The sequence below is a fragment of the Gymnoscopelus braueri genome (genome assembly GCF_963280865.1).
Source record: "Gymnoscopelus braueri genome assembly, chromosome: 19".
Lineage (NCBI taxonomy): Eukaryota > Metazoa > Chordata > Actinopteri > Myctophiformes > Myctophidae > Gymnoscopelus > Gymnoscopelus braueri.
The window spans coordinates 32506816-32533486 of record NC_137621.1 but is presented as its reverse complement, the minus strand read 5'-3'; the positions used below and the strand labels follow the sequence as shown (position 1 = coordinate 32533486).

Below are 26671 nucleotides of genomic sequence, written 5' to 3'. Positions count from 1 at the left end.
AAAACAAATTAAACGCATTAAGTATTAGATGAAGTGGACAGAGACAGTTGTCACAAATGGGGGAAAAAAACTACAGGGAGGGGAAAAGGTGAGGTGGTTTGTAGTTACTCATGTTGTGTAGACTTAAACCAGGAAACGGGTGTCAGAAATGTTTATTTCATGTCTACTGTAAAACCGTAAAATTTCAACTAATCTCACCAAAGACTTGTTTAAGTCTGTAGTATATACTTTAGTAACATTTAGGGGTATAATTTTTGTGCAGTACACATTCTCAGTACTTGGAGGCCATTCTGGAGCTGTGTGGAACTCCATACCTTAAACAAGTTAACCGTTTCTTATGTTTCGTTTTAAACAGTCCTTTGTAGGACAGAATAGAGCACATAAATAGCATAAGGCCTTTTTGATAGACATTGGATTTATATCATGACCACAACTGGAATTTAGGAACAGAATTTCCGCCACAATAAATTACTTTTTGATTGTTTTATTGGGATCAAAAGCAATGCACATTAATTGGGGGGGGGGGGGGGGGGTGACGACAATAATATATTAAGACTTCTTTTAAAGTGCAGTCATAATGAACACAGTTACTTCACACTTAATCATAAAAGAAAAGCTGGCAAGTGATCCGGTATAGAAGAGTTTCACTCCCTCCATGAAGGACACTGATCACCGGGATACTGATCTGTCTGTTGGAACCTCCTTGCTTTCTTGGTAGGCGGAGTACTTTTCACGAAACTCTTGCAGGAAGTTATATTGCTGTGGGACGATAAAATGCAGAAATGATCAACATGTAAAACACATTAATTTTTTAGACAGGTACACAGAAACCCATATACCATGTCATGAACAACATCATTTTAACTGAAGGTTCATAAAGTATCATTCACCTTGACTGTTTGTATCGCTCCACCTCCTCTGAGCTCCCTGAGGATCTCTATGGCCTTGTTTGGTGTCATGGTAACGGACAGCTGCAGCAGCAAACACGCAGCAACTAAATGTAGGAGATGTGGGCTGTTATCACGACACATTCAAAATAGGAAATGCAGTATTTTTGTACTTCACACCCTGTCGGATAATGTTTACAAGACTGAGCAAATGTTTGAAAATGAATACAGCAATTAAATCTTACTTAGTGCAGAGCGTCCCAGGCCTCCATAACAGCTGAGGGAAGAAGTATAAAATCCTCTTGAGTGAATAAGAGTACGAATGCAAAGCTGAGTCACATATTCTTTCAGTTGTGTGTAATTCTCAAAAGAGAGGTTTCTTGGGTAATACCCTCATTATAGGACTATGGTATCCTCTAGTCAAGTGGTGGTGTACTCCTGTTCTCTATGGCAGTACTGCACAACTATAACATAGTATCATATCATATCTAACATGGAACACAAAAACCAAACATAAAAGTTATGTTTACATTTGATGGAAAATACAATTTGAGTAGTATACAAGTATGACATAGTTGAAGTCTTATTTCGCTTTTTGAAGTGCCATCATTCCCAGGTTCTTTGGATGCGTGAGACTTTTGGACTGACCCCGCAACTGGTACGAGCTACAGGAAACCACACTTGCAATCTATTCCCTACTCTTGAGTTTAGGTGACAGCTGTCATTTCCACTTTTGACACCATTTTGTATCTGGTAAAGTAAATCAAAGGCTCAAAATGTATATTCAAATTCTAATAGTTTAAGCCATTTTCAAACGTCTAGAAGAGATGTTTACCGATATGCACATTCATAAAATGTCCAAACCAGTGATTGGCAAGTGCTCTTTGATAAAATGATATTGTAATAATAATTGGAAGAGTAATCAACCCTGCTGAGGACATAATGGTCACAACACATCAGTCTTTCGAAATTGTTAAATATGAACTGGAATGATGCCTGATTAATAAAAGCGTGTCAGTTGCCTCAAGGTAGAGGGAGTTTCCTGGAGTGGAGAAGTCAAAGTCTCAACCCCCTCCACAGCCATAAATTCTTGAGGCAGACAGCACAATATGAGCGTAAAATCCTATAAGAAATATAAAAAGTACCTACAGTACGACCAGCCAGTGGCATGAGAGGATATTGAAAATGTATACTATGGAAAGAAATACTGCCAAGCTCCAGATGAAGTACGATGTGTTTCTAAAAAAATGGGATCCAGTAATAGGGTACTTTAATCTGCCTATATGAAAGCATATGTCTGTGTTTTCGTGTCAGTGTATGTGCCATGATAATTTTTGTGTTGTAACTGGATATATTTAGTCTCCAGGTGAATGTCCTGATATTTAACCTGATTTAATCTGTTGCTTAGTATGTCTGCCGAATTGTCCTGTTTGTTTTTCTTTTCTGTTTTTCCGTTTTGTCTTTTTCTTTTTGTGTTTTTATTTTAGTTTATTTGCTGAAAAAAATATAATTGTACACTGTGAAATTTCTCTGCAGAAAAGCAAATAAACGTCTTTGTTCAAAGAAATATAAAAAGTTTATGACTAACACCCTCAGCATTCCTTGATGGGTTTTCAAATGGACCCTTACAGGTCTGTAACTCAGAGAGTGTACAAATGGTTCCATTTGCACAATCTCAGTTATGGGGGTCCTTGAAATTAAAGAGCTTGAAAACCACTGGTTTAGAGAGCAATGAACAAACTCACTGGATCACAGTCCTCCTGTTGTCCTGCAGGTTCAACTGCAGCTGCTCTAGGATCTGCCAGCACTGCTCCATCTCCGGGGGGCAGCCGTCTGGGAAGGGCATGTGGTGCACACTGAAGCCCCTCTGTCGGTAGGCCTCCAGGAGGGAGGGGACCCTGTACTTGTGAAGCTCCCCTCTGGTGCACAAAACAAACACATCCTGCACTCCCTGGTTCTGAAGCTCCTCTGTGGATGAGATGTTATGTCAGGATGTGAGGCAAAAGTGATAGTTCATACAACAGTGGTTCTCCAACTCTCTAATGTCAAGGACCCCCAGTTTGATATGCATTAGGCGAAGGACTCCCATTTGACACGATTTTCTATTTCTGGGACCCCAATCTACACAGTAAAATCCTACCTCAGAGAGAGTAGAAATGGGAGGTATGATTGTATGGGTCAACCCTCAACACCCCCGGGGTTCCCTAAAGCCCACTGTGAGAAGGACTGGCATTCACGAAAAACCCAACAATTTCAGATCACTACTTAGATGAGGACCTCAAAAGACAGCTAAAATACAGCTTTTGGATGTATACACAAAATATAATATATTATTCAATTTATATTATAATATATGTATTTGCAGACTTTCATAAGTTTTGAGGGAAAATATGATAGAGTCTAAAAGCCCCTAGAGGTGGTGCTGGCCCTAGCCGTTGCACATAACACAGCAGTTTGAAGTTGACCTGTCATCAACAACCCTTCAGAATTCACATGCTCTCATTGGTGGAGATAAAAAAAGAAGAAACATTAAGTTATTATCAGCGCCATAACCGTGTGTTGAGGGGGGGGGGGGGGGGGTATTTGCATTATGTACGTGGCACCCCCATTTATTCAACACGCCAAGGAGTTGCAAAACAGCCCGAGACTTACTTATAAGTGTTATTTGACCCTGTAATGGTAATATTCAACATGATTGAAATATATTTGTTTCAGTAATAATGTGGTACTTTTACCTATGTCTCTTTGGAGATTTCTTCTTATATCTTTGAATCTGCATCCTAAAATCAGATCAAACAAAACATTTCTCATTAAAGGTATTATGACCTTAGAATTATGAGAATTGAGATTTGAGAATAACTGTAGTAAATCCCACTTCACCTGGTAAGGGACAGATACCAAGAAACTGGGAACACTCCACTATGGACAAAGATAACCTTGGAGACAAAATTAAATGCCCATTAACACAATCTGTAGAAGATTCTCTCTGGATTCAATTAAAATAGGAACACACCTAAAGCATTTGCAATACCAGGAGATCTGGAATGGTGTCAGCTGCTCCTCTCCAACATCTTCCTCATCAGATGAGTCAAATTCACTTGTCCTCATGGCTGCAGTGCGTTGACAACAAGGCTGGCAAGAGTGATTGAAAAGAAATGAATGAGCACTTCTTTACAGCTGCATCTGTCACTTAACCATTTTTTCCCCCAATGCAGCGTCCCATGTTTTGGACAGACAATATGCAATATTATTTCCGACCCCGAAAATAGCTGATCTGATCTACAATCAGACAAAAATAAACACAGGGACGTGTCAAACCCCAATAGTGTATTTGTTTTTTTGTTACATTAATGCACAAGTATGTAAAGTTATTGCTACAAAATGTAATCCCTCACACACGCTGCCTGCTACTGACCGTTAGCTTGGCTACTAATAATAGCTTTGACTCTAGCTTCAGTTGCTTAGCACTGCAGTTAAGTGAATAAATTAAACGTTATTTAAATTTTCCACATTGGCGACAAGAAATGATCAATTAATCAGTATGAAGCTACGTGAAAACATGTCTTACCAGTCAATTCAGTCCAGTGTTTGTTATGACAGTACTAGTCGGTCCGCTGCTTCTTCGATTTAAAAACTCTAAGAACATCTCAACCAACCAGTGTCAAGCGCAGTGTTGCCATATATTGTGAGTGAAATAAGCAACCATGACCAGGTCTAGGAAAACAAGTCCAAAAGAAGCAACTAGGCCATGAGCACTTTAACATCGGCTTATCGGCTAGAGCTTGTAGATCTGCTATTTTCAAAAACTCTTGCAATAAAATGTGGAATATTGGCACAAAACATTTTCATAAAAATATTGAGAACCACTGGTTTAAATAATATATATATTTTTTTAATTTGGAAGCAAGCCTAAACAAGTACATTTGAAATAAAACCAGCTTATAATATGCCGACATGGCAACACTAGACAAGCATAGCGCATAGCCACGCCCCCTTTGGAAACGAGTCAACATTGAGCGCGCTGGAACTATCCTCCCAGAACCGTATAAGAGAAGAGAGTTATGACACTAGCGTTGACGCCCATGTAAAAATGGAATGCGAAAGTGCTCTGTCTATCTCAATCCATGATCTCAATGAGATAGTTCCAAATGTTTGGAACTGAGATCAAAGCGTGATCAAATGAAGTATCCTCCTATATGGCCCGGCTGGGGTCAGTGTTGCCATGTCCGCTTATTATAAGTGACTTTAAGGATAATTCCTTTTAACAGGACGTTCATGAAAGTCCTTGCGGGCTTGTTTCCAATGAGGGCCTGTGAGCAATTAGGGGTTAAGAGTCTTGCTCAGGGACAAATTTCATTTCATCGACACATATGCTGGCGTGGCCTGGAATCGTACCTGGGGCAACCAGGGCCTCTGGCTCCCTAGGCGGGCTCACATCTTTGGGCTTGTGGTTCTGTAAAGTTGCTCTACACCTCTCTGTCAATAGTCATTTTTGGCGTAGTTTGCCTTTTTTTTCTCCGCATGTACGGTCGGTCAAGCTAATATAATGTTTCAATTAATTAAAGTTAATGAATTAATTAATTAATAGAATGAAGAAAAAAAACTGCAATAAACTCTCTCTTTCTTTGACTCAGAAAGTTACAGGATTATTATTTTTTTAATTGTATTTAGAAGGTGGCAAAAATATTTCATACTATTTATGTAGTGCTGACTGAGCTGGCATGTATTTTAATTAAAATGACATAGCCTATTAGAACACAGAATACAAAAAAAACACATCTACAAATATTTGTATAGCCTATGCAATAAAATCATAAATTCAGCAAACTTGATGTGATTTGATTGCCTGCCAGTGTAAAATAGCCTATATACTATGCAGACAAATAGAGTAGAATGAATGAGATCTACACACAGCACAGCAGCACATCTCTCACCTGCCAGGAGACAGAGGACATCTGCTGTGTCCTGTCCAGTGTTGCCATATTTTGTGAGAGAAACAAGCAACCAGGTCTTTGAAAACAAGCTCAAAAGGAGCAATTTAGGTCACATGAGCACTTTAAACCGTAGACTATTTTAAAATAGCCAATCTACAAGCTCACAACGCGTCACGATCCGACGCGTTGTGAGCTTGTAGATCTGCTGTTTTAAAAAACAAAACTTGAAAAAAGTTAAAAATGTTGAATATTTTTTGAAACATTATAACAAGACAAATCTGGGGTCCACGGACAAATACATATTAATTTGGGGGTCCTTGATTTGAATATATTTGATAACCACTGGTTTAAACTACATTAGGAAACAAGCCCAAAATAAGCAACTAGAACTACACTTTAGAAACAAGCCCCAAAAAAACGCAACCCGCAACTAACCAATATTTACAAGCAACTTTACAGAAAAACAAGCCCAAAGTCGCTTATAATAAGCCGACATGGCAACACTGCTGCCGCTCAATGCAGCACACAGCTAAACGTGACGCCACCTACCTCTTCTATCAGCCAGCGCAAATGAATCTATAGCAGGCGCTTGTGGACGTTCGAGATTAATACCACAATATGCTTTATTGGATTGTTTCAAATGATTAGAGCTGCAATACTGGAGATCTAACTGAGGTGAGTTGTTTTGTGGGGAGGGAGTGGGGTTGGGGGGGGGGAGTCACCTATTCTCTGTCCTCATCTCTGGGGCACTGCATGGGATTCTGGGCTTTTTGAATGATGGTGTAATGATCTATTTAGAGAGGAAAGTATGAGCCTATTATAACTTATTATTCATTTGTTCTCAGTCGATTTGCAGCTTAGGCTGAGATATCCACACTATGGTCTATTTCTTGGAACACTTTCAAAGAAAAAAAGAAAAAAAAGTGGACTAGGCCGAGCATTTAATATTATATTATATTCTATAATGTAACTTATAATATACAGAATGGGGCATATAATAATGATCCCATTCCATTTTTCATCTTGATTTGTGCTGATCTCTCTCTTCTTATATCACTAGACTTATAAGGAAGGGATTTGGCTCCAGTCATTTTCCCTGCAGAGTTCAGCTCTTTGGCTGCCGGTCACTTCCACAGCAGAGGGGTTGCTGGCAGGGGAGCCACCAAGTAGGTACAAACACTAAAATGCTTTCAACAAATATTAAGTACTATTACTTTTTATATCCATACACAGTAAAAGCATCAGTGTTTGATGTCCATTTGGATAAAAAAATACACTCTCATGGGTAATTTAGCACTGACAATTTTTTGTGGTCTACTTGTACAAATGTGTCAAAACTAGTAAAAGACCAGACCTTTATTTTCACTATTACTAAATACATTGTCCCAAGCTATTGTCATTTTGCCATTATGCCCAGGAAGAGATTAAAGTTTCACCTCTGCTACATTGCAGGGAGAAAAGGAGGTTGACTTCTCCTTTGTGACTATTCTTCTCTGATATGAAATCCGCTCTCATATTGGTGAATTCACATGGGAACCGCTTTTCTCTGCATCTTGGTGTTAGTTATGAAAGTGTGCTTTATGCTTGGAAAGTACCTGTATGTACAGTCAGACACCAACACAAATTAATATAAAAAAAAAGGTTGTGCAGTTTGCAGTTGTTTTACATACCACTGAATGTTTGCAAATGATCCTTGTTTGTGTTGTCACTGCAGAGGCCATGAAGCCCCAGGAGGGAGAACTAGTGGCTGAAATCTCTAAGGTTGTCTTCACGTTTTCCCTCATTATCTGCTAGGTCTACCATTCTTAATTAGAGTTCAACATTTAAAAGCCTTGACTTGTTTTGGATACATCAGTATACACAATAGCTACATTTTCATTAAAACCACAAAGTGTACATTTTACTTTGTTACAGTTTAATTAGGCCTACAGTCATTGAGGGATAGCAACAACAAAAAAAAGGTATTATTATTGTTAGTAATATTTTGTATGCTGTAATTGTACACACAAAAACTGATCATCTTAGTAAACTTTGTGTAGATTTCCTTTGATGCCCCAGATTGTAATTAGGCACCTTATTACATTATTCTACTTCTAACTGAAGCTCATGACCAGAGCCACCCATAATGAGTGCAACAGTAGTGGTCTTTAAATTCCTAGATTGTCAATATTACATACAGAAACAAAGACTGTAGTTTGTTGCTGTCGGGCAGAAACCACTTACCTCCACATTCTAACTTTTTATGTTTTTTCATAAATGAATGCCCTACTTGATCATACTACAGTGTAGCAGATCTACAAGCTTGAAACTCGTTTTGAGCTTGTCGATCTGCTACTTTTGCTATTTTTGAATTTGAATTCTGAAAAGTAACTGTTTTGGTTATTATTAATATTAGTTGTACACATGTCAAAGTTGCAGCATCGCAGACAAGCCTAATACTTTAATACTGCTGTCTTCTCAGCTCCAATGTATGGTGTCAGAGCTGAAGGCTGGGTTCTCCACTGCCCTGCTAGAACTGAGTAAAATCCAACATGGAGACACTTTCGTCAGGGAGGAGCTGGAGGAGAACAGGAGGAGCTGTCACAAGAAAGCCATTCGTCTTGAAGCCCTGGTCGAATCATTAAAGGTGACATTCAGTTTGCTAATTCACTTCTTTAACTTTATTATACAAATTAAGAATTGTGATTTACTTTGTAAATAAAGTGAAGATGACATCATGTGTAGCCAGGTAAAAGATAGGACACAAAAATATCACTTAAAAGAAAATGCTTCTCTGTTTTGGCGTGGTTGAATTGATTATTTATGTTGACAATTGTGAAATTGAGAACCAATTTCTTTAACCAACCTTGCCTCTAATTAAGTCGAGTGCAGAGCTTTTATTGAACACAAACCAAAAAAGTAGGTTGCAGTACATAATAATAGGCTACCTAACTGTGTTGGACTTCTTTCTACAATAAAAGTTTCACACACAATAAGCGAGAAGTTAAACATCCTGCACGTTCTGTATAGCATTGCATATGCGGTCAATCTACATTTGTCATTGAGCAGGCAAACACACTCACCTTTGAAAACAAGTTGGGAGGTCACGCATTGACTTGTTTGGCGGCTAGCCATGATGATCATTTTGCTAGCATCAGCTCATGTGTTCAGTTCTGGTCTGCAGAATGTTTCTTCTTTTAATTAGAACATTTGTAAAGTGCTATTACCTAAACAACTTCACTTACTTAGTGAATATACAAACTAATTGCAGTCTATAAGGTTTCAACCATATACTGTACACAACAACTTGGGGTCAATTACCTCACTTGAAGTGAAATGTGAAACTATGGCTATAAACACCATAGATTTACATGGACTTATAGCTAAAGGACAAGCTCACCACACATACACTATGACATTATAAATAGACATGGGCCTACAAATGCTATACTAGCCCTTACACTGATGCTGAAATCTGAAATATTTTCTTGCCATTATTGTATTGATTTATTTTTAGATTAATCGAATAATCAAGAAGTGCGTTTTCTTTCATAAATGGTTTAATTTTATTCCAGAGCAATTCTAATAGATTTCTTCTATGGTGCTTCCTATGGCGCTTCTCTGTCTTCTATGGTGCTTCCTATGGCGCTTCCCTGTCATCTATGGCACTTCCTATTGTGCTTCCCTGTCATCTTTGGTGCTTCCTATTGTGATTCCCTGTCATCTATGGTGCTTCCTAATATGGTGCTTCCCTGTCATCTATGGTGCTTCCTATGGTACTTCCCTGTCTTCTATGGTGCTTCCCTGTCTTCTATGGTGCTTCCTATGGTGTTTCCCTGTCTTCTATGGTGCTTCCTATGGTGCTTCCCTCTCTTCTATGGTGCTTCCTATGGTGCTTCCCTGTCATATGGTGCTTCCTATGTTGCTTCCCTGTCATCTATGGTGCGTCCTATGTTGCTTCCCTGTAATCTATGATGCTTCCTAATGCTTCCCTGTCATCTGGCTCGTTTTGCACAAAATGCCACAAATCATGTTATCCAGAAATATGTTTTCCAATGTCCCACTTTAAAAATGTAGGAGGAGCTTGGAGTGATGCAGTGCCAAATCTTGCAGCTGTACAGCACCAACAGACGAAGACCTCAGCAGGATGGAAAAGGCACCTTACCAAAACAGAGAGAAACGTAAAACAATACATCTATATAAGCAGTATAAGAGTGGAGCACATGGCATGACACACTATGCTATGCTTTAGTACCACATTGTTCACATCACATTAGTATAAAAGTTGTATGTTGAACATCATGTGGAAGTTGATGATCTATCTGTCACACTGTACCTTTTTAGTGATTCAGGGGGAGCTGTCTGTGAAAGGAGCCAATGTGAGTGTTCCTCAGGTCCATCTACTTCCTCCCCAAGGGGCAAAGTTCTTCTGCAATCTTACCTTCAAGGTCTCAAAGCAGGACTATGTGAAGGGAAAGGTAGGGTCACACAATTGTTGTGTTATGCCTTTGTAACTTAACCACTGACTTTCTAATGTTTAACCAGGAAATACAGGTATTAATGCCCATGTTGCCATACTCGCAGGGAGAAATAGAGTTACACAGTTTCACATACAGCACATGTAGTCTTGCATAGCCAGGCGATCAGAGATCTACGCGTACTGATACATCTGGGGAAATCTAAATTCATGGAATAGGCACACGCAAGACGTTAACATAATGACCTGTTTCTGTAGTGTGTGCCTCCGATAGTGAGAGTATGCTGAAGACATAGCCTACTTATGCCTTATTTAACAACAGAGTGTTTGAAAGTGATGTCCAAACTACATCTCGTTCGTACGTCTGTGCCTGTGAGCCTGTGTCTCAGAAATGGACATAAAGGCCCGGACCGTGGCTTAGATGTCCGGGCACCTAGGCTCTAAAAGTAGCCTGACAGTGCATTGCGGGTTCGAGTCCTGTTCCCGATTATCTTTACTTCATGTCTCTCCCCATCTCTCTCTCCCTGTTTCCTGTCTGTCTCCACTTTCCACTATAAATAGAGGAAGAAGACCCCCAAATATCTTTTTAAAAAAAATTACACAGGTAGCGCTTGCCCTGCGCAGTAGATCCTCGTTATGCTGTGTAGGTTTAGTTTGTTCACACATGTGCAATTGGTGCGCTGGGCGAGCACCCTAGTGGCCGAAATCTGGGGCAAAATCTGACTTTTAATCAAAGTAAAAAATATGTATGACTCTTGAGAGCATGAAAGCTAACCTGTTCAATATCGCGACCGATGACTTATATTTGTGCCAAGTTTGGAGGCAATTGTACTACTGGTCTGCCGTGGGAACACGAACACTCACACAAACAAATGACGCATTATGGATTGTGTGTAAAATAAGATGATACATACTGTAATTGCTTTATTAATCAAATAAATCAAATCAAATCACTTACTCAAGAGAAGCCTCAACAAAGTCCCGCAACAGTTAAGGAAATTTGTTGATGCAACTGTTGAGTAAGAACGTCCCTCGAAGGATTGTTGAGGGATTTTGTTGAGGAACCTAATTGTTTTGTAACGATGACTTTCTTTTCACAAGCTTGGGAGAATTGTCATGTTTTGTGATGATAATTGACATGTAACCTATGTCCGTATCTAGATGCAAGGCATCAGGTGGCTATGCAACTTCTCCACTCAGAATGGGAGTATGTTTCAACCTTAAACCAACTTTATGACAAATACAAGACTCCACCTGCTCTCCACATGAACTTTGAGCCTTAGTAAGTACTCTCCAAGTTATGTATAATTTGATGTACTGACCAAATTATGCATCATACTAAGTACCAACCAAATATTGTATCATCGACTAGTTAAATTGTCATACAGTGGTAACTACAATACAATTATGCATCATAGTAATAAATACCAAATTAAGTTCCATAGTAACTACTGACTAAATTCTGCATCATCAAAGGCTGTAAAGAGTATTGATTACAATTTCATTATTTACACTGGTCAGATATTTTGATGTCGACCTTGCTAGGAAGGCAGATGTAATCTTATTTCTCCCCGTTTAGATGCACGTTAGACTTATATTACATCTCCCATTTAGATGGCCACAAAAGTTCAGATCAGTGTAATGGTTAAAAGATAAACTGAGCAGGCTAAGCAAGCTCAGCCCTGACCTCAATGCTATGTTGCTGGCCATCACTTTCTTTTTCACAATATGCAGTGTTTAACTGAAGTTGTTGTCCTGCCATTAAAAACTCTGATTATCTTCTCCCATACATCACCAATTATATTTAATCTCTAATTAGTTGTGTCTTATTACCACTCTAGCCAGGCCTTTTTGAAGTCTGTGGAGCAGCTGTTACAGCGTCACCTAATGTTCAGGAACACCCTGCAGGAACGTCTGTCTGCGGAACATTGGAAATCACTCGTCGGAGACATTCTTGTGCAGCTCATTGGCCATAATGATGTAATTATTGGATGGTGTTGAATTAACATTGTATTTGTTGTTATTATTACAGTGAAAATTCAGCATACTCACAATTATTCTGGTTTGGATCCTGCAGACTTCTTTCACAGATATGTACATTGGTTACACAACTACCCTAGCTACGTTCCTCTCACTGGAGTTCAACAGACTTAACACTGAAAAAGCTCCCAAAATGCAGGTATATGTGCACAGAATTTCTCCCTCAGAGATAAATGTTTTATTTCATTTTCCCATCTTATGAGATAAGGCCAGATCTCATGTTAATTGTGTAACTGATTCATTTCATTTGTATAATGATGAGAATGTGTTCCTACTGTTTTTCTTGGGAGATGTGATTATTATTATTTTTGAAATATATACCACCCACAAATTACCTATTTGTATCATATCTTATGTTTCTATGATTGTGTTGCTCCACTTTAACCACATGAACCCTAGTGTCTACTATTTTTTGCAGCTAAACTAACTGGCAGTCAGTGTGCATATCTGTGACCTATGTTTTTTCTCTCATATTACAGAGTGGTCATATGGAGAGAGAGGAACTGAAACTGCTGTCCCTGCTGTTAGCTCCAGTCTCTCGCATACACAGCTACCTAAGCCATATTCAAGTGAGTCATCTTCTACGTCAGTGTGTCCCTCTGCATCCAGGATACTGGAGGGTTGACTTTGTCAGTTCAAAAGGGATTTTTGCCCCTGCAAGTGACACAGACTTCCATGACTTAAAAAGAAAATAGAATATAGTCGCATACATACCCCTACAGTAAGTTATTAGATAAATTACTAGTTCATTTATCAGAAAAGGTGCCCAGTTTTGAGCAGTTTGGGAGTGCATTTTCCATTCAAAATAGAGGTTATTGGTCGCCGGTCTTTCGCATACACCCACAGTAAGCTGTGTTAGATAAATTACCAGTTAATTTATCAGAAAAGGTGCCCAGTTTTGAGCAGTTTGGGAGGGCATTTTCCATTCAAAGTTAAGGTAAGGCTGTTTATGTTGCTGCTGCTATGCATTGAAAGAAGCTTTGAAACTTATTTCATGAGTGTGGATGTGCCCTTTTTTGATTATCCATAGCCATGCAACCCAACAGGTTATATTAGCTCAACATCCTTAGCACATTTCTGAATATTATAAAATGAAAATTAGAAAATGTTATTTCACATGGTAGGTTAAGTCGGCCCATAGTACTCAACTGAAATAAATTATGGTATTATTTCAGTATGGCTGAGCTGATAAAATAATAATTCCTTCCATCTGGAGCCTCTATGTATATTAGTGATAACAATCGCTTCTTCCTAGGATCTGTTGCAGTGGACGGGCAAGGAGCATCCAGACTGTAGCCTCCTCCTGGGCACTGAGAAGTCCCTGAGGAACATCCTGTCCCACTGTCATGTGATCCTGGAGGAGGAAGTCCGATGGGAGAATGAAGCAGCAGGACAAAGGTCAGACCCTTGCACCGATACCACGGGAGAATCCCGTGGTATATGTTAGTACCCTTTCAGTATATGGGTGTTGCATTACAATAATGTAGAAACTCCCAAGTTAACAATTATGTAGACTTGTCTTGGAGAATGGGTGTGTTTCGATTACACATCAAACAGTAGATTGGGCCTGATCTGTTTTTAATCTATGTGCCATTAAATGAGGACTGTATGAAGTATGCACCTGACCTCAGTTTAGACATTAAAGTCCAGGTAGCTCAGTCGGTAGAGCACTTGCCTTTGGACCACTAGGTTATCATGGGTGCAAAGCCGGGAACCGCCAACTCAGCGTATGAGTAACATGGCTTGGGTGCAGCAAGTCGTGCAGTGAGTATTGGGACCTAATTGTAGGTGTTGTGCTCGTCCTCAGCAATCCATCTCCCAGGGGTCTAGCGTATTCAAATAGGACTCCTGCATTCTTGACTGATACCAATAAGCCTCTCCCTCCCTACTTACTTACTCATTAGAAAAAGGTGGTAGGGATTAGGTATACCCCACTCAGTCAAGGTGGCACCTCCTATCATACATTTTCTGTTGTTGAATTGGACTATTGGCCTAAAAATCCTAAAAAACATTTGCACAGAATAATTCAGGTCTTAAATCACATTAAATCAGTTTGTGTATGTTAATTTACTCTTTATACTTACTTTCCCTGGTAGCTGCTCAGGTGCTCCTCCTGTGTGCGTCTCTTCTGCCAAGTGCCGTGGAAGGAGCCAGGTTTGTCATACCAGGGAGACTCAGCCACCCAGGGAGGAGTGTAGCACTGCTACTCAGAGGTGAGCGTTGCCCTCTGCTGGTTACAGTCAGTAAGGTAGGCAAGGTGTGTGTACATGTTTCATCCAACAACACGCCACATATGAGGAGATTTCAATAATTAATTTCCCTCTCTCTGGATGAAGGGTAGGCACATGCACACATAGCATCTGCCCGATTGATTTAATAGTAAGCCCTTTTTGCAGTTGCTCTCTAGCCTGCTTTCACTCAATACAAAGATTTAGGCTAGACACCGGTGTCTTGTATGCAGGGGTGTAGTGCGACCATAATACCTTTTCCACATCTCTTATGCTGGCTATATCTAGGACATCATCTGTATGATTCATGTCAGTATCATGTCAGTATCATGTCGGTATCATGTGGGTATCATGTCGGTATCATGGTCATTATGACGTCAGTATCAAGTCAGTATCACATCAATATCATGTCAGTATCATGGTCAGTATTATGTCAGTATCATGGTCAGTATCATGGCTAGTCATGTGTGTGCCAGCATGGCTCAAACATTAAATCAGGGGTTTATAAATAGAAAGTTCAAGGTTCAAAACTCAGAAGGGACACAAAGAAACCTGCAACATACATCAATTCAAACTAAAATGCTGTTTCAAAAAATTACTCAAATGCCTCAATACAAAACCAAAATAGCGATCAAATTAAACTAATGAAGTGAATAAAAAGTACATACTTAAAAATGACATTTCTCAATTAGTAGTTTGACATAAGATCGAGACACAAAAATCACTGTGTTTTGAAAACTGATATGGGAAGTTCATATTTACGACATTTATATTATGGAATTCATTACAATAATTGTGTGTGTGTGTGTGTGTGTGTGTGTGTGTGTGTGTGTGTGTGTGTGTGTGTGTGTGTGTGTGTGTGTGTGTGTGTGTGTGTGTGTGTGTGTGTGTGTGCGTGCGCGCGTGAGTATGCGTATGCGTATGTTTTTAATGTGGACTGGACTCTTGGAATATTAGCCGATGGGCTAAAAGAGATCTAAATCAAATCAAATCAAATTCTCAAACTAAAAAAGCTGTCAATATTTAGAAAACAAAGAATAAAGCTCACAATGCGTCACATCGTGAGATGCCACTCTCTTATAGACACATACTAAAAATATTGTGTATTGTGTATAAAACAAAACAAAAAACACCAAACCGGACCGGGTTTTCTGCAGCCGGCCCGGGTTTGAATCCGCCCTGAGGCCCTTTGCTGTATGACAGACTCAATCCGAAACCCTCTCCTGCCATTCCTTTCTCTACTCACTGTCACTGTCAAATAAACCAAGAAAAAAAGAAAATCTTTCCGATGTTGGCCCTAATCCTTCAATGAAGAGCATGTAAGCCATAGTGTCCTACAGAACAGGCATAGTGGTACAATATGTGCTTCTTAAAGCAGAGGTTGAGAGTTCAAAATCTCTCAACCTCACATGTTTTGTCTAAGTTTGCACTGGCTCTAATACTTCATTGAAGAGAATACCAGAATGAGAATATAGATGAGAATACATGTTCAACTAGAAAAAGTGCTCCTCTGAGCACAGGTCTCCGCCAGGTCAGGTAGGTTATTGTGGGCCAGCAATGGTCAGAAATCACCAATCAGGATGGAATATGAAAAATCAGACAGATCCGTCTTGATCACTTGAGATAATGTGTGATGTGCGTGTGATTTGCGTGATGTTTGGAATACATTTTTAGGAGGAATGTAAAAAATAAAATGTTTCGCAAAAATCAGCCTCCTTGTGGCACTATAACAAGGCAATGTTAAAAGGATGGCATTTATTCCTCAATGTAGTGCGCATGTGTGTGCAAAGTTTCACCACTATGATTTGCAGCATTTTGTTCAAAACGGGCCACTCCTGCAAACTTTAGATGTCAATCTTAGCCAATCAGGATGGAATATGACAAATCAAACAGAGCCGTCTTGATCACATGACTATAGAGATCTGATCATGTCCATGAAATTTGGATAAATCTGAAGGAGTAATATTAAAAAATGTGTTTTACATAAGTCGGCCTCCTGGTGGCGCTATAAAAGGCAGAAAAATGCAGGGAAAAGGTTTTTCCTTGGCATCTAGGGAGTGCGCATACAAAGTTTTACATAGATGGTGCAGTTTTACAGGAAGAAATTCCAAGTGAATATGATGATGCCAATGCCTGAGTTCTCTTGTAAAATTCAATGTCGCCCTCTCGGTTATCCTGGGTCGGGGGATCTTAGTATAATCTGCACTTTGTGCACGCGCACACCCATTATCTATAACCAGTGGTGTAAAGTAACTAAGTACATGTACTCAAGTACTGCACACAAGTAAAATGTTGAGGTATGTTCACTTTACCAAAGTATTTCCATTTTTCAGTACTTTTACTTCTACTTCACTACATCTCAGAGGCAAATATTGTACTTTTACTCCACTACAATTATTTGAAGACTAAAGGTCCTTACACACCGGCGAATGTGGCGAATATACGCAAAATTCGGACTCGTTCCGAATAATTAAAAGACGCTTTTTCGCTTCGCTTTTCCGCTTTTTCGCGCCATGTACGCTTGCATTGACTTTATAAGGTTTTAAAAATAAGCGTATTATTCGCACGAAAAAATCGCCCCGGTGTGTAAGGACCTTAAAGGTCCTTACACACCGGGGCGATTTTTTTCATGCGAATAATACGTTTTTTTTTTAAACCTTATAAAGTCAATGCAAGCTTCCACACCAGTTTCGCGGAGCGAAAAAAGCGTCTTTTAATTATTCGGAACGAGTCCGAATTTTGCGTATATTCGCATATTCGCCGGTGTAACCGCCTTAAAGGCGGTTACACACAGTAACGTATATTGCGTATATTCGTATTATTCGTATTATTGCGTATATTCGCATATTCGCCGGTGTAACCGCCTTAAAGGCGGTTACACACCGGCGAATATGCGAATATACGCAAAATTCGGACTCGTTCCGAATAATTAAAAGACGCTTTTTTCGCTCCGCGAAACTGGTGTGGAAGCTTGCATTGACTTTATAAGGTTTTAAAAGAAAACGTATTATTCGCATGAAAAAAATCGCCCCGGTGTGTAAGGACCTTTATAGTTACTAGTTACTTTGTAGATTTTGATTATTATTACAAAATATACATTAACCACTTCAGCCCTATATACATTTCAGCCATTTGAAAATAGCAGATCTACAAGCTCACAATGAGCTTGTAGATCTACTATTTTCAAATAATTTGTTTACATTTGAAAACTTGAAATGGGAAGTTATGCAATGCATAATGAGTGCTTTTACTTTTGGTACTAATTAATACTAATAATACTAATAATTATTATTAGTAGTATTATTATTAATACAAGGAGTGGAGGAGTCCAAATGTCCCATAGCCTATTTATATGGTATGTCCCACTCCCAGCCACCCCGCCCCCACCGGCCATAGCAAAACTAGCAGATCGACTAAAAAAACAAGACTCTCCCGACTAAAATCAGCAAGACACACCATCTCTGGTTTACCTCCCGTATCTGCATAGTCTCGCGTCTCGCGTAGCTATTACTGCACGGTTACTGTTTCTTATTTTTATTTTCATTTGTAATAAAATGTCACTGACATCACAAGGTATTCTTCATTTAACGTATGGTCCAGTATATTATTAATTCATATCAGTCACTGTATTCCAGTGGGGCAAGGCAGCCTACTGTAAGTCTTAAACAAAATATATAAAACATAACCCTAACCCTCAACAGTGGGATAAAATGGTAATGTCTTATGCAAATTAGCCATGCGGTCGAATGTAAACAAACCGCTAGTGCATTCTGGATCTGTCATGACTGTCATGGATGAACTTCAACCTGGTATTTGCACTTTATCCATTTTTAACCTACATCGACACGGATTTCAAATATAACGTTTTTAACCCTGGCGAGGGTGGGAGTTGAATCTGTTACCGTCTGCTTGTCATGCAGCTGCTCTATCCATTGAGCTATGGCTGCCCCTTCAAACAATACAGTGGTTCTCAAACATTTTCATGTCAAGGACCCACAAATTGCTATGAATTTGGCCGCAGACCCCAATCTGAAATGTAGTAGTGCCTACTTTTCAGGACTTTTACTTCTACTCCACTACATCTCAGAGGCATCTCAGTGATGTGCGTGTGATTTGCGTGATGTTTGGAATACATTTTTAGGAGGAATGTAAAAAATAAAATGTTTCGCAAAAATCAGCCTCCTTGTGGCACTATAACAAGGCAATGTTAAAAGGATGGCATTTATTCCTCAATGTAGTGCGCATGTGTGTGCAAAGTTTCACCACTATGATTTGCAGCATTTTGTTCAAAACGGGCCACTCCTGCAAACTTTAGATGTCAATCTTAGCCAATCAGGATGGAATATGACAAATCAAACAGAGCCGTCTTGATCACATGACTATAGAGATCTGATCATGTCCATGAAATTTGGATAAATCTGAAGGAGTAATATTAAAAAATGTGTTTTACATAAGTCGGCCTCCTGGTGGCGCTATAAAAGGCAGAAAAATGCAGGGAAAAGGTTTTTCCTTGGCATCTAGGGAGTGCGCATACAAAGTTTTACATAGATGGTGCAGTTTTACAGGAAGAAATTCCAAGTGAATATGATGATGCCAATGCCTGAGTTCTCTTGTAAAATTCAATGTCGCCCTCTCGGTTATCCTGGGTCGGGGGATCTTAGTATAATCTGCACTTTGTGCACGCGCACACCCATTATCTATAACCAGTGGTGTAAAGTAACTAAGTACATGTACTCAAGTACTGCACACAAGTAAAATGTTGAGGTATGTTCACTTTACCAAAGTATTTCCATTTTTCAGTACTTTTACTTCTACTTCACTACATCTCAGAGGCAAATATTGTACTTTTACTCCACTACAATTATTTGAAGACTAAAGGTCCTTACACACCGGCGAATGTGGCGAATATACGCAAAATTCGGACTCGTTCCGAATAATTAAAAGACGCTTTTTCGCTTCGCTTTTCCGCTTTTTCGCGCCATGTACGCTTGCATTGACTTTATAAGGTTTTAAAAATAAGCGTATTATTCGCACGAAAAAATCGCCCCGGTGCGATTTTTTTCATGCGAATAAAACGTTTTTTTTTTAAACCTTATAAAGTCAATGCAAGCTTCCACACCAGTTTCGCGGAGCGAAAAAAGCGTCTTTTAATTATTCGGAACGAGTCCGAATTTTGCGTATATTCGCATATTCGCCGGTGCGTATATTCGTATTATTCGTATTATTGCGTATATTCGCATATTCGCCGGTGTAACCGCCTCGGCGAATATGCGAATATACGCAAAATTCGGACTCGTTCCGAATAATTAAAAGACGCTTTTTTCGCTCCGCGAAACTGGTGTGGAAGCTTGCATTGACTTTATAAGGTTTTAAAAGAAAACGTATTATTCGCATGAAAAAAATCGCCCCGGTGTGTAAGGACCTTTATAGTTACTAGTTACTTTGTAGATTTTGATTATTATTACAAAATATACATTAACCACTTCAGCCCTATATACATTTCAGCCATTTGAAAATAGCAGATCTACAAGCTCACAATGAGCTTGTAGATCTACTATTTTCAAATAATTTGTTTACATTTGAAAACTTGAAATGGGAAGTTATGCAATGCATAATGAGTGCTTTTACTTTTGGTACTAATTAATACTAATAATACTAATAATTATTATTAGTAGTATTATTATTAATACAAGGAGTGGAGGAGTCCAAATGTCCCATAGCCTATTTATATGGTATGTCCCACTCCCAGCCACCCCGCCCCCACCGGCCATAGCAAAACTAGCAGATCGACTAAAAAAACAAGACTCTCCCGACTAAAATCAGCAAGACACACCATCTCTGGTTTACCTCCCGTATCTGCATAGTCTCGCGTCTCGCGTAGCTATTACTGCACGGTTACTGTTTCTTATTTTTATTTTCATTTGTAATAAAATGTCACTGACATCACAAGGTATTCTTCATTTAACGTATGGTCCAGTATATTATTAATTCATATCAGTCACTGTATTCCAGTGGGGCAAGGCAGCCTACTGTAAGTCTTAAACAAAATATATAAAACATAACCCTAACCCTCAACAGTGGGATAAAATGGTAATGTCTTATGCAAATTAGCCATGCGGTCGAATGTAAACAAACCGCTAGTGCATTCTGGATCTGTCATGACTGTCATGGATGAACTTCAACCTGGTATTTGCACTTTATCCATTTTTAACCTACATCGACACGGATTTCAAATATAACGTTTTTAACCCTGGCGAGGGTGGGAGTTGAATCTGTTACCGTCTGCTTGTCATGCAGCTGCTCTATCCATTGAGCTATGGCTGCCCCTTCAAACAATACAGTGGTTCTCAAACATTTTCATGTCAAGGACCCACAAATTGCTATGAATTTGGCCGCAGACCCCAATCTGAAATGTAGTAGTGCCTACTTTTCAGGACTTTTACTTCTACTCCACTACATCTCAGAGGCAAATATTATACTTGTACTCTGCCATCAGACCTCTGGAGCTTGTTCAGAAAGCTGCGGCTCGTCTGGTGTTCAACCGCCCCAAGTTCTCCCACACAACTATCTTGTTCTGTACACTGGCTCCCCGTAGCGGCTCGCATCCAGTTTAAAACCCTGGTGCTAGCCTATAGGGCAGTGAAAGGAACAGCTCCTTCTTACCTCCGGGCTATGGTCGATGCTTACACCCCTGCCCGACCACTTCGGTCGGCCACCTCGGGGCGACTGATTGCCTCGTCGCTCAAGGGTCCTTCTGGCCGATCTACACGGTCACGACTTTTTTCTGTTCTGGCCCCACAGTGGTGGAATGAACTCCCCACTGATGTCAGGACAGTAGAGTCACTGCCCATCTTTCGCCGCAGGCTGAAAACCCACCTCTTCAGGAAACACTACCCTTCCTCTTCGCCTTGCCTACTTGTTGTTAACTAGTTGTACGAACTCTTGTTTTATTGGATCTTGTTTATTCAATACACTTATTTGTTTTAGCTCTTGCTAATTTGATTTTCCTATTTTGTCTCATCTGTTTATGAAAGTAGGTAGCTGATATATTGCACTTTTACTTTAGCGCTAGGTATACTCTTGGTTGCTTGTTTTAGAAGAGAATGCACTTAATGCTTCTGGTGGTTAGTAGTTTCGTTCCCTACCTATGTTGAATGCACTATTTGTAAGTCGCTTTGGATAAAAGCGTCTGCTAAATGACTGTAATGTACTGTCTTTTTTCGCCTTTATCATAAAGGTTGCTGGACAATATATAGAGGATGAAATGCATCATTTATTAAGTAATATAAAGGTAATATCAAATACATTGTAAAAAATCACACCCAGTGTGAAGTGGGCGGTGTGGAGCACTATGTAACTGTTGTTATTTAACAGTGGCCATCACAGTGATGGAAGCTCACTTAAAAAAAAAGTGATTTTTTTTTTGAAGTGCATAGTCCTATTTATAGGTTATCAATTTCATCATGTGTCTCACTAGCCAATCACAGTGCTGAATAAAGTCAGCCAATAGAGTCCGCCAATCACAGTACAGCTAGGGGTGTACTAATGTAGAGGGGTGTACTATTATGGGCCAATCACAGTGCAGGAAAGGGTGTACTAATGAGGTGTCCCAACCCCACTTATAGGGGCGGCTACACCGCCCAAAAATGAGAGACATGACGCTTTATTAGCAAGACAGTCTTTTATTATATTATTCCTAATTTTGCTGGTTTCCCCTAAAACCCCATTTACTGTTACAGAGTAGAACTGCCTTAGAATCTCTGCTGATGATGTGGCCATAGCTGAATGGTTAGAGAGCCTGCCTGGCAAACTATACATCCCAGGTTTGACCCCAGGCCTCAGCAATGTGTCAAAGTATCCCTGAACAAAACACTTAAAAGAATTGTTTACCCAATAAATACCTATTTTCTATCAATTACACACTCCATGAAGCCTTGAATTCATGGAGATTTTTTTTGTTTTTGACACATTCCTGAGCACAGACATATTGGTTGGATGCATGGCGCATATAATAGGCTATCGCATTGTAGATTAGTAGGCGATAATTCCAATATTCACTATACATTCCTCATGTTTAAGCCTAACTGAATTATATATTTATGAACTTCAATCAAATGTCTCTTTTGGGCCTTGAGTCTTGGGACTCAAGGCCCAAAAGAGAAATTTGATGTCTCCGCGGGAGTAATTGGTTCGACTCAAGACTCTTTTGGGTCTTGAGTCTTGGGACTCAAGACTCAAATCCTGGAAATCAAATCCTGGAAATGGCAAATCAGCATGTGTCTGTCTCCCTGGGGTCTAGTGCTGTAATAGGGATAGACTCCTGTGTTCTTGGCTGTTGCTGACAATAAGCCCACTTGTAAAGTGCATGAGCCAAATGCCTTTAATTAATTTGGTGGAATGACCCATCACGTTCATGTAATGTCAATGTACAAAGGTCAGTGTGCTTGGTTAGCTCTGTTGGAAGAGCTCTTGACTTCAGACCACAAGGTCATGGGATCGCATCCCAGTATAGGATCCTTGGCATCTGAGCAATCTGGCTCCTACGGGTCTACTACCCTTTTTCGCCTTTATCATAAAGGTTGCTGGACAATATATAGAGGATGAAATGCATAATTTATTAAATAATATAAAGGTAATATCAAATACATTGTAGAAAATGAGAGACATGACGCTTTATTAGCAAGACAGTCTTTTATTATATTATTCCTCATTTTGCTGGTTTCCCCTGAAACCCTTTTACTGTTACAGAGTACAACTGCCTTAGAATCACTGCTGATGATGTGGCCATAGCTGAATGGTTAGAGAGCCTGCCTGTCAAGCCATAAATCCCATCGATCCCAGGCCTCAGCAATGTGTCAAAGTGTCCCTGAACAAGACACTTAAAAGAATAGTTCACCCAAAAAATACTTATTTTCTATCAATTACACACTCCATGAAGCCTTGAATTCATGGAGATTTTTTTGTTTTTGACACATTCCTGAGCACAGACATATTGGTTGGATGCATGGCGCATATAATAGGCTATCGCATTGTAGATTAGTAGGCGATAATTCCAATATTCACTATACACTCCTCATGTTTAAGCCTAACTTAATTATATATTTATGGATTTTTGGACGACTTGTTCATTTAATTTGTCGGCAATACTTTGCCACGCTTTCTCCCTGGATCCATTTATTGCGGCCGTGTTTCCTTTCTTGCTTATTATACATTTTACTTCCTCGTATGATTCCGAGGAGACATAAAATTTCTCTTTTGGGTCTTGAGTCCCAGACTCAAGACCCAAAAGACAAATTTGATGTCTCCCCGGGAGCCTGGGTCTTGACTCAAGACTCTTTTGGGTTTTGAGTCTTGGGACTCAAGACCCAAAAGAGAAATTTGATGTCTCCCCGGGAGCCTGGGTCTTGACTCAAGACTCTTTTGGGTTTTGAGTCTTGGGACTCAAGACCCAAAAGAGAAATTTGATGTCTCCCCGGGAGCCTGGGTCTTGACTCAAGACTCTTTTGGGTTTTGAGTCTTGGGACTCAAGACCCAAAAGAGAAATTTGATGTCTCCCCTGAGCCGGGACCCAAGCCTCAAGACTCTTGAGCTAAAAAGTTTGTGAACCACTGCCATTTAGAACAGTGGTTTTCAACCTTTTTCATGCCAAGGACCCCTAAATTGATATACATTTGGCCGCGGACCCCCATCTGAAAATGTTTTGTGACAGGGACCCCCAGAAGCAAAGATTTGAGTTAAAAATGTTCGCTTTAAAAATGTATATATATTTCAAAGATATGCACACATTTTCAAGATTTTTCAAAAATAGCAGATCTACAAGCTCATAGTGGGCACTCGGTGCCGCGCAATGAGCTTGTAGATCAGCTATTTTTTAATAGCCAAAGCTAAGTGGTTAAAAATGATTGTGACGCTATCAGTGGCGTACCCACCGTAGAGGCAGGAACTAAAATCTCGCTAAAATCTCGCCTCCCCTAGAAAATGAATAGAATAGTGGCCGTCGGACCACTAGCCCGCCTCCTCGTCCATTCACGCGGGCAGGCAGCTAATCATTCACCACCGTATCCATTCAGCAGAGCGACCCTCGCCTATGTAGTGATGCAAATGTATGCCTTTGTCTTCATGGGGTACCAGGAGTGCCAGGGGTGGGGGTCTGGGCCATCACCTGTACTCACCTGGCATAAAAGAGGCTCTGAGAGCAGCTTGAGCCATTCATTACTAAACTACAACATGAAGAGACCACCGCTGAAGAATTGATTGATTGATTATACTTGCATATTGTTTTTATTAACGTTTTTCAGTTTTGTAGTCAGTGTGTGTAGTGTTGTTGTTAACTTGTTTCCCCCGAGACTTTTCCCAGAGTACTATCCAATGTTCCATGAGCTGCTGCAGTGCTGCTGTTCAGCCACAGAGAAGAACGCCGCTCTGGTTTTATGCTCCATGATTGGTCAAGTTCAAGGATTTTGCTATCGACTTTAATGGTCTTTTATAGGAATACGTGAAGCCTGGCTTTACCATCGTGGCTCGACACAGCCTGGCTTGACAAGGTCTAGCTCGACAAAGTCGCTCCTTTTCAGCCTGGCTTGGCGTTCATGGAACGGAATAAACCAGGCTGTACGGACCAGACTTTGTCAAACCTGGATTTGACTTAAATCCAGGCTTATTTAATTCTCCTTTCGTGTAATAGGCCCCTGGTATCCTATTGTAGTTTCTTTGAAGCACAACATTGTTCTCTTTGCACTCTATTTATATTACTATTTAACCTACTGTTTGTTCATGCTTGATTTGAACGTGTAAGACTGTCAGCAAAATGACTAAATGGAAAATTGTAACACTGCAATAAAAAAAAGATATATATATATACACACAAAAATCTTTTTAATACTTCAAACAATTCTAAAAGTCCTCTCACATTTTAAACAGAGACAACCAGCAGACCTCCAACCTCACTAATGGCTGCCACACACTGAATGTGGAACGCTGGTCCTGCAGTCCAGTGAGGAGAAAGAGCAGGGAGAGAGAGACAATACAGAGGCAGTCAGCCCATGACTGCGCGTGCAACCATGGGGACACGTGCAACCTCCTCAACGCCGACACTCCCGTCTGGGGCGATAACAGCGATTCGGGCCAGGGCACGTCCAGCCAGCCAATCGGGAAGAGTGGAGACGAGGTGCCGCACACGAACCACGACCCAGAGGACAGCTGTGAGACTGACCCAGACGACACCTCCGCCTTCGACTACTCCTCTGTCACCTCCTGCAGTCCGGAAAGCACCCTGCGGATGGGGATGGCACTCAGTGCCAGCGGGGAGGAAGATGAGGAGGAGGAAGAGGACAGTCAGGTTCCAGTGTTGTTGAAGCCTACATGTACTCAGCAGCAGCAGATGAGAGACACGCCCAGGGAGAGAACAATGTGTGTGAGGTGGCAGATACCCAGGTTGACCCCACACCCGCCTCTGAGAAACCCCACAGAGGGACTGACCCCCTGCCTCGTGAAGTCCCATGGGAAGAGGCTCGTCAGCATCAGAAAAGGGTCGCCTCCCTTGCATCGTAAAAGTGCCTTCCGTCCCATTTGGGACGATCCCGCCAGACAGGTTGGTTCTGATTCGTTTATACAGGATCCACAGTGGATCCTATACAATCCTATAGGATGTGGGTCCTTGGGGTACAACAGTCACGCAATGTATAGTAACTGCGACAGTCTGACTGATGAAATAGTGGTTTCGAATACTGTTGGTAGCATTTTATCCTTTCATTTATCCTCCAATAAAAATGTCAAATACATTTCTTTTTCTTTTTCAACCTCTGTGAAGAACCAAATGGGTGGGGAACTTTAGGGTTAGTTAGGTGTTTTATACCGGATGGATCCATTTCATGTTCTCCATTTCTTCTGTCATTCCACCCTCTGATTCATTGGATTTCTAGGGTGATACAGCACCGGAGAAAGACAACAGGCAGAGCTTCATGCCTGTTCCTGTGCCAGGAAGGCCGGCCTTTCAAAATTTCAACACTTTCAGGTAAGACATTTTAGCAGAGGACTTTTTTTTTTTTTAACCTTACCACATTAAGTTGTGGCAACATTGGTGATCATGCAACAAGGCCTCGTTAACACTCGTTATTTGGATATCAT

The 26671-nt window shown here is 40.2% G+C and overlaps 1 protein-coding gene across 1 annotated transcript; it reads right to left on the bottom strand.

Moving 5' to 3' along the window:
- Positions 1–487: 487 nt before the first annotated feature.
- Positions 488–4521, bottom strand: cdkn3 (cyclin dependent kinase inhibitor 3). Its single transcript, XM_080414561.1, has 8 exons — positions 4456–4521; positions 3919–4019; positions 3768–3823; positions 3623–3667; positions 2633–2855; positions 1133–1164; positions 891–994; positions 488–759 (listed from the first exon to the last, which is right to left on the bottom strand). Exons 2-8 carry the CDS (start codon positions 3993–3995, stop codon positions 670–672), a joined length of 627 nt encoding a protein of 208 aa, XP_080270687.1. The 5' UTR covers positions 3996–4019; positions 4456–4521; the 3' UTR covers positions 488–669.
- Between the last annotated feature and the right edge of the window lie 22150 nt (positions 4522–26671).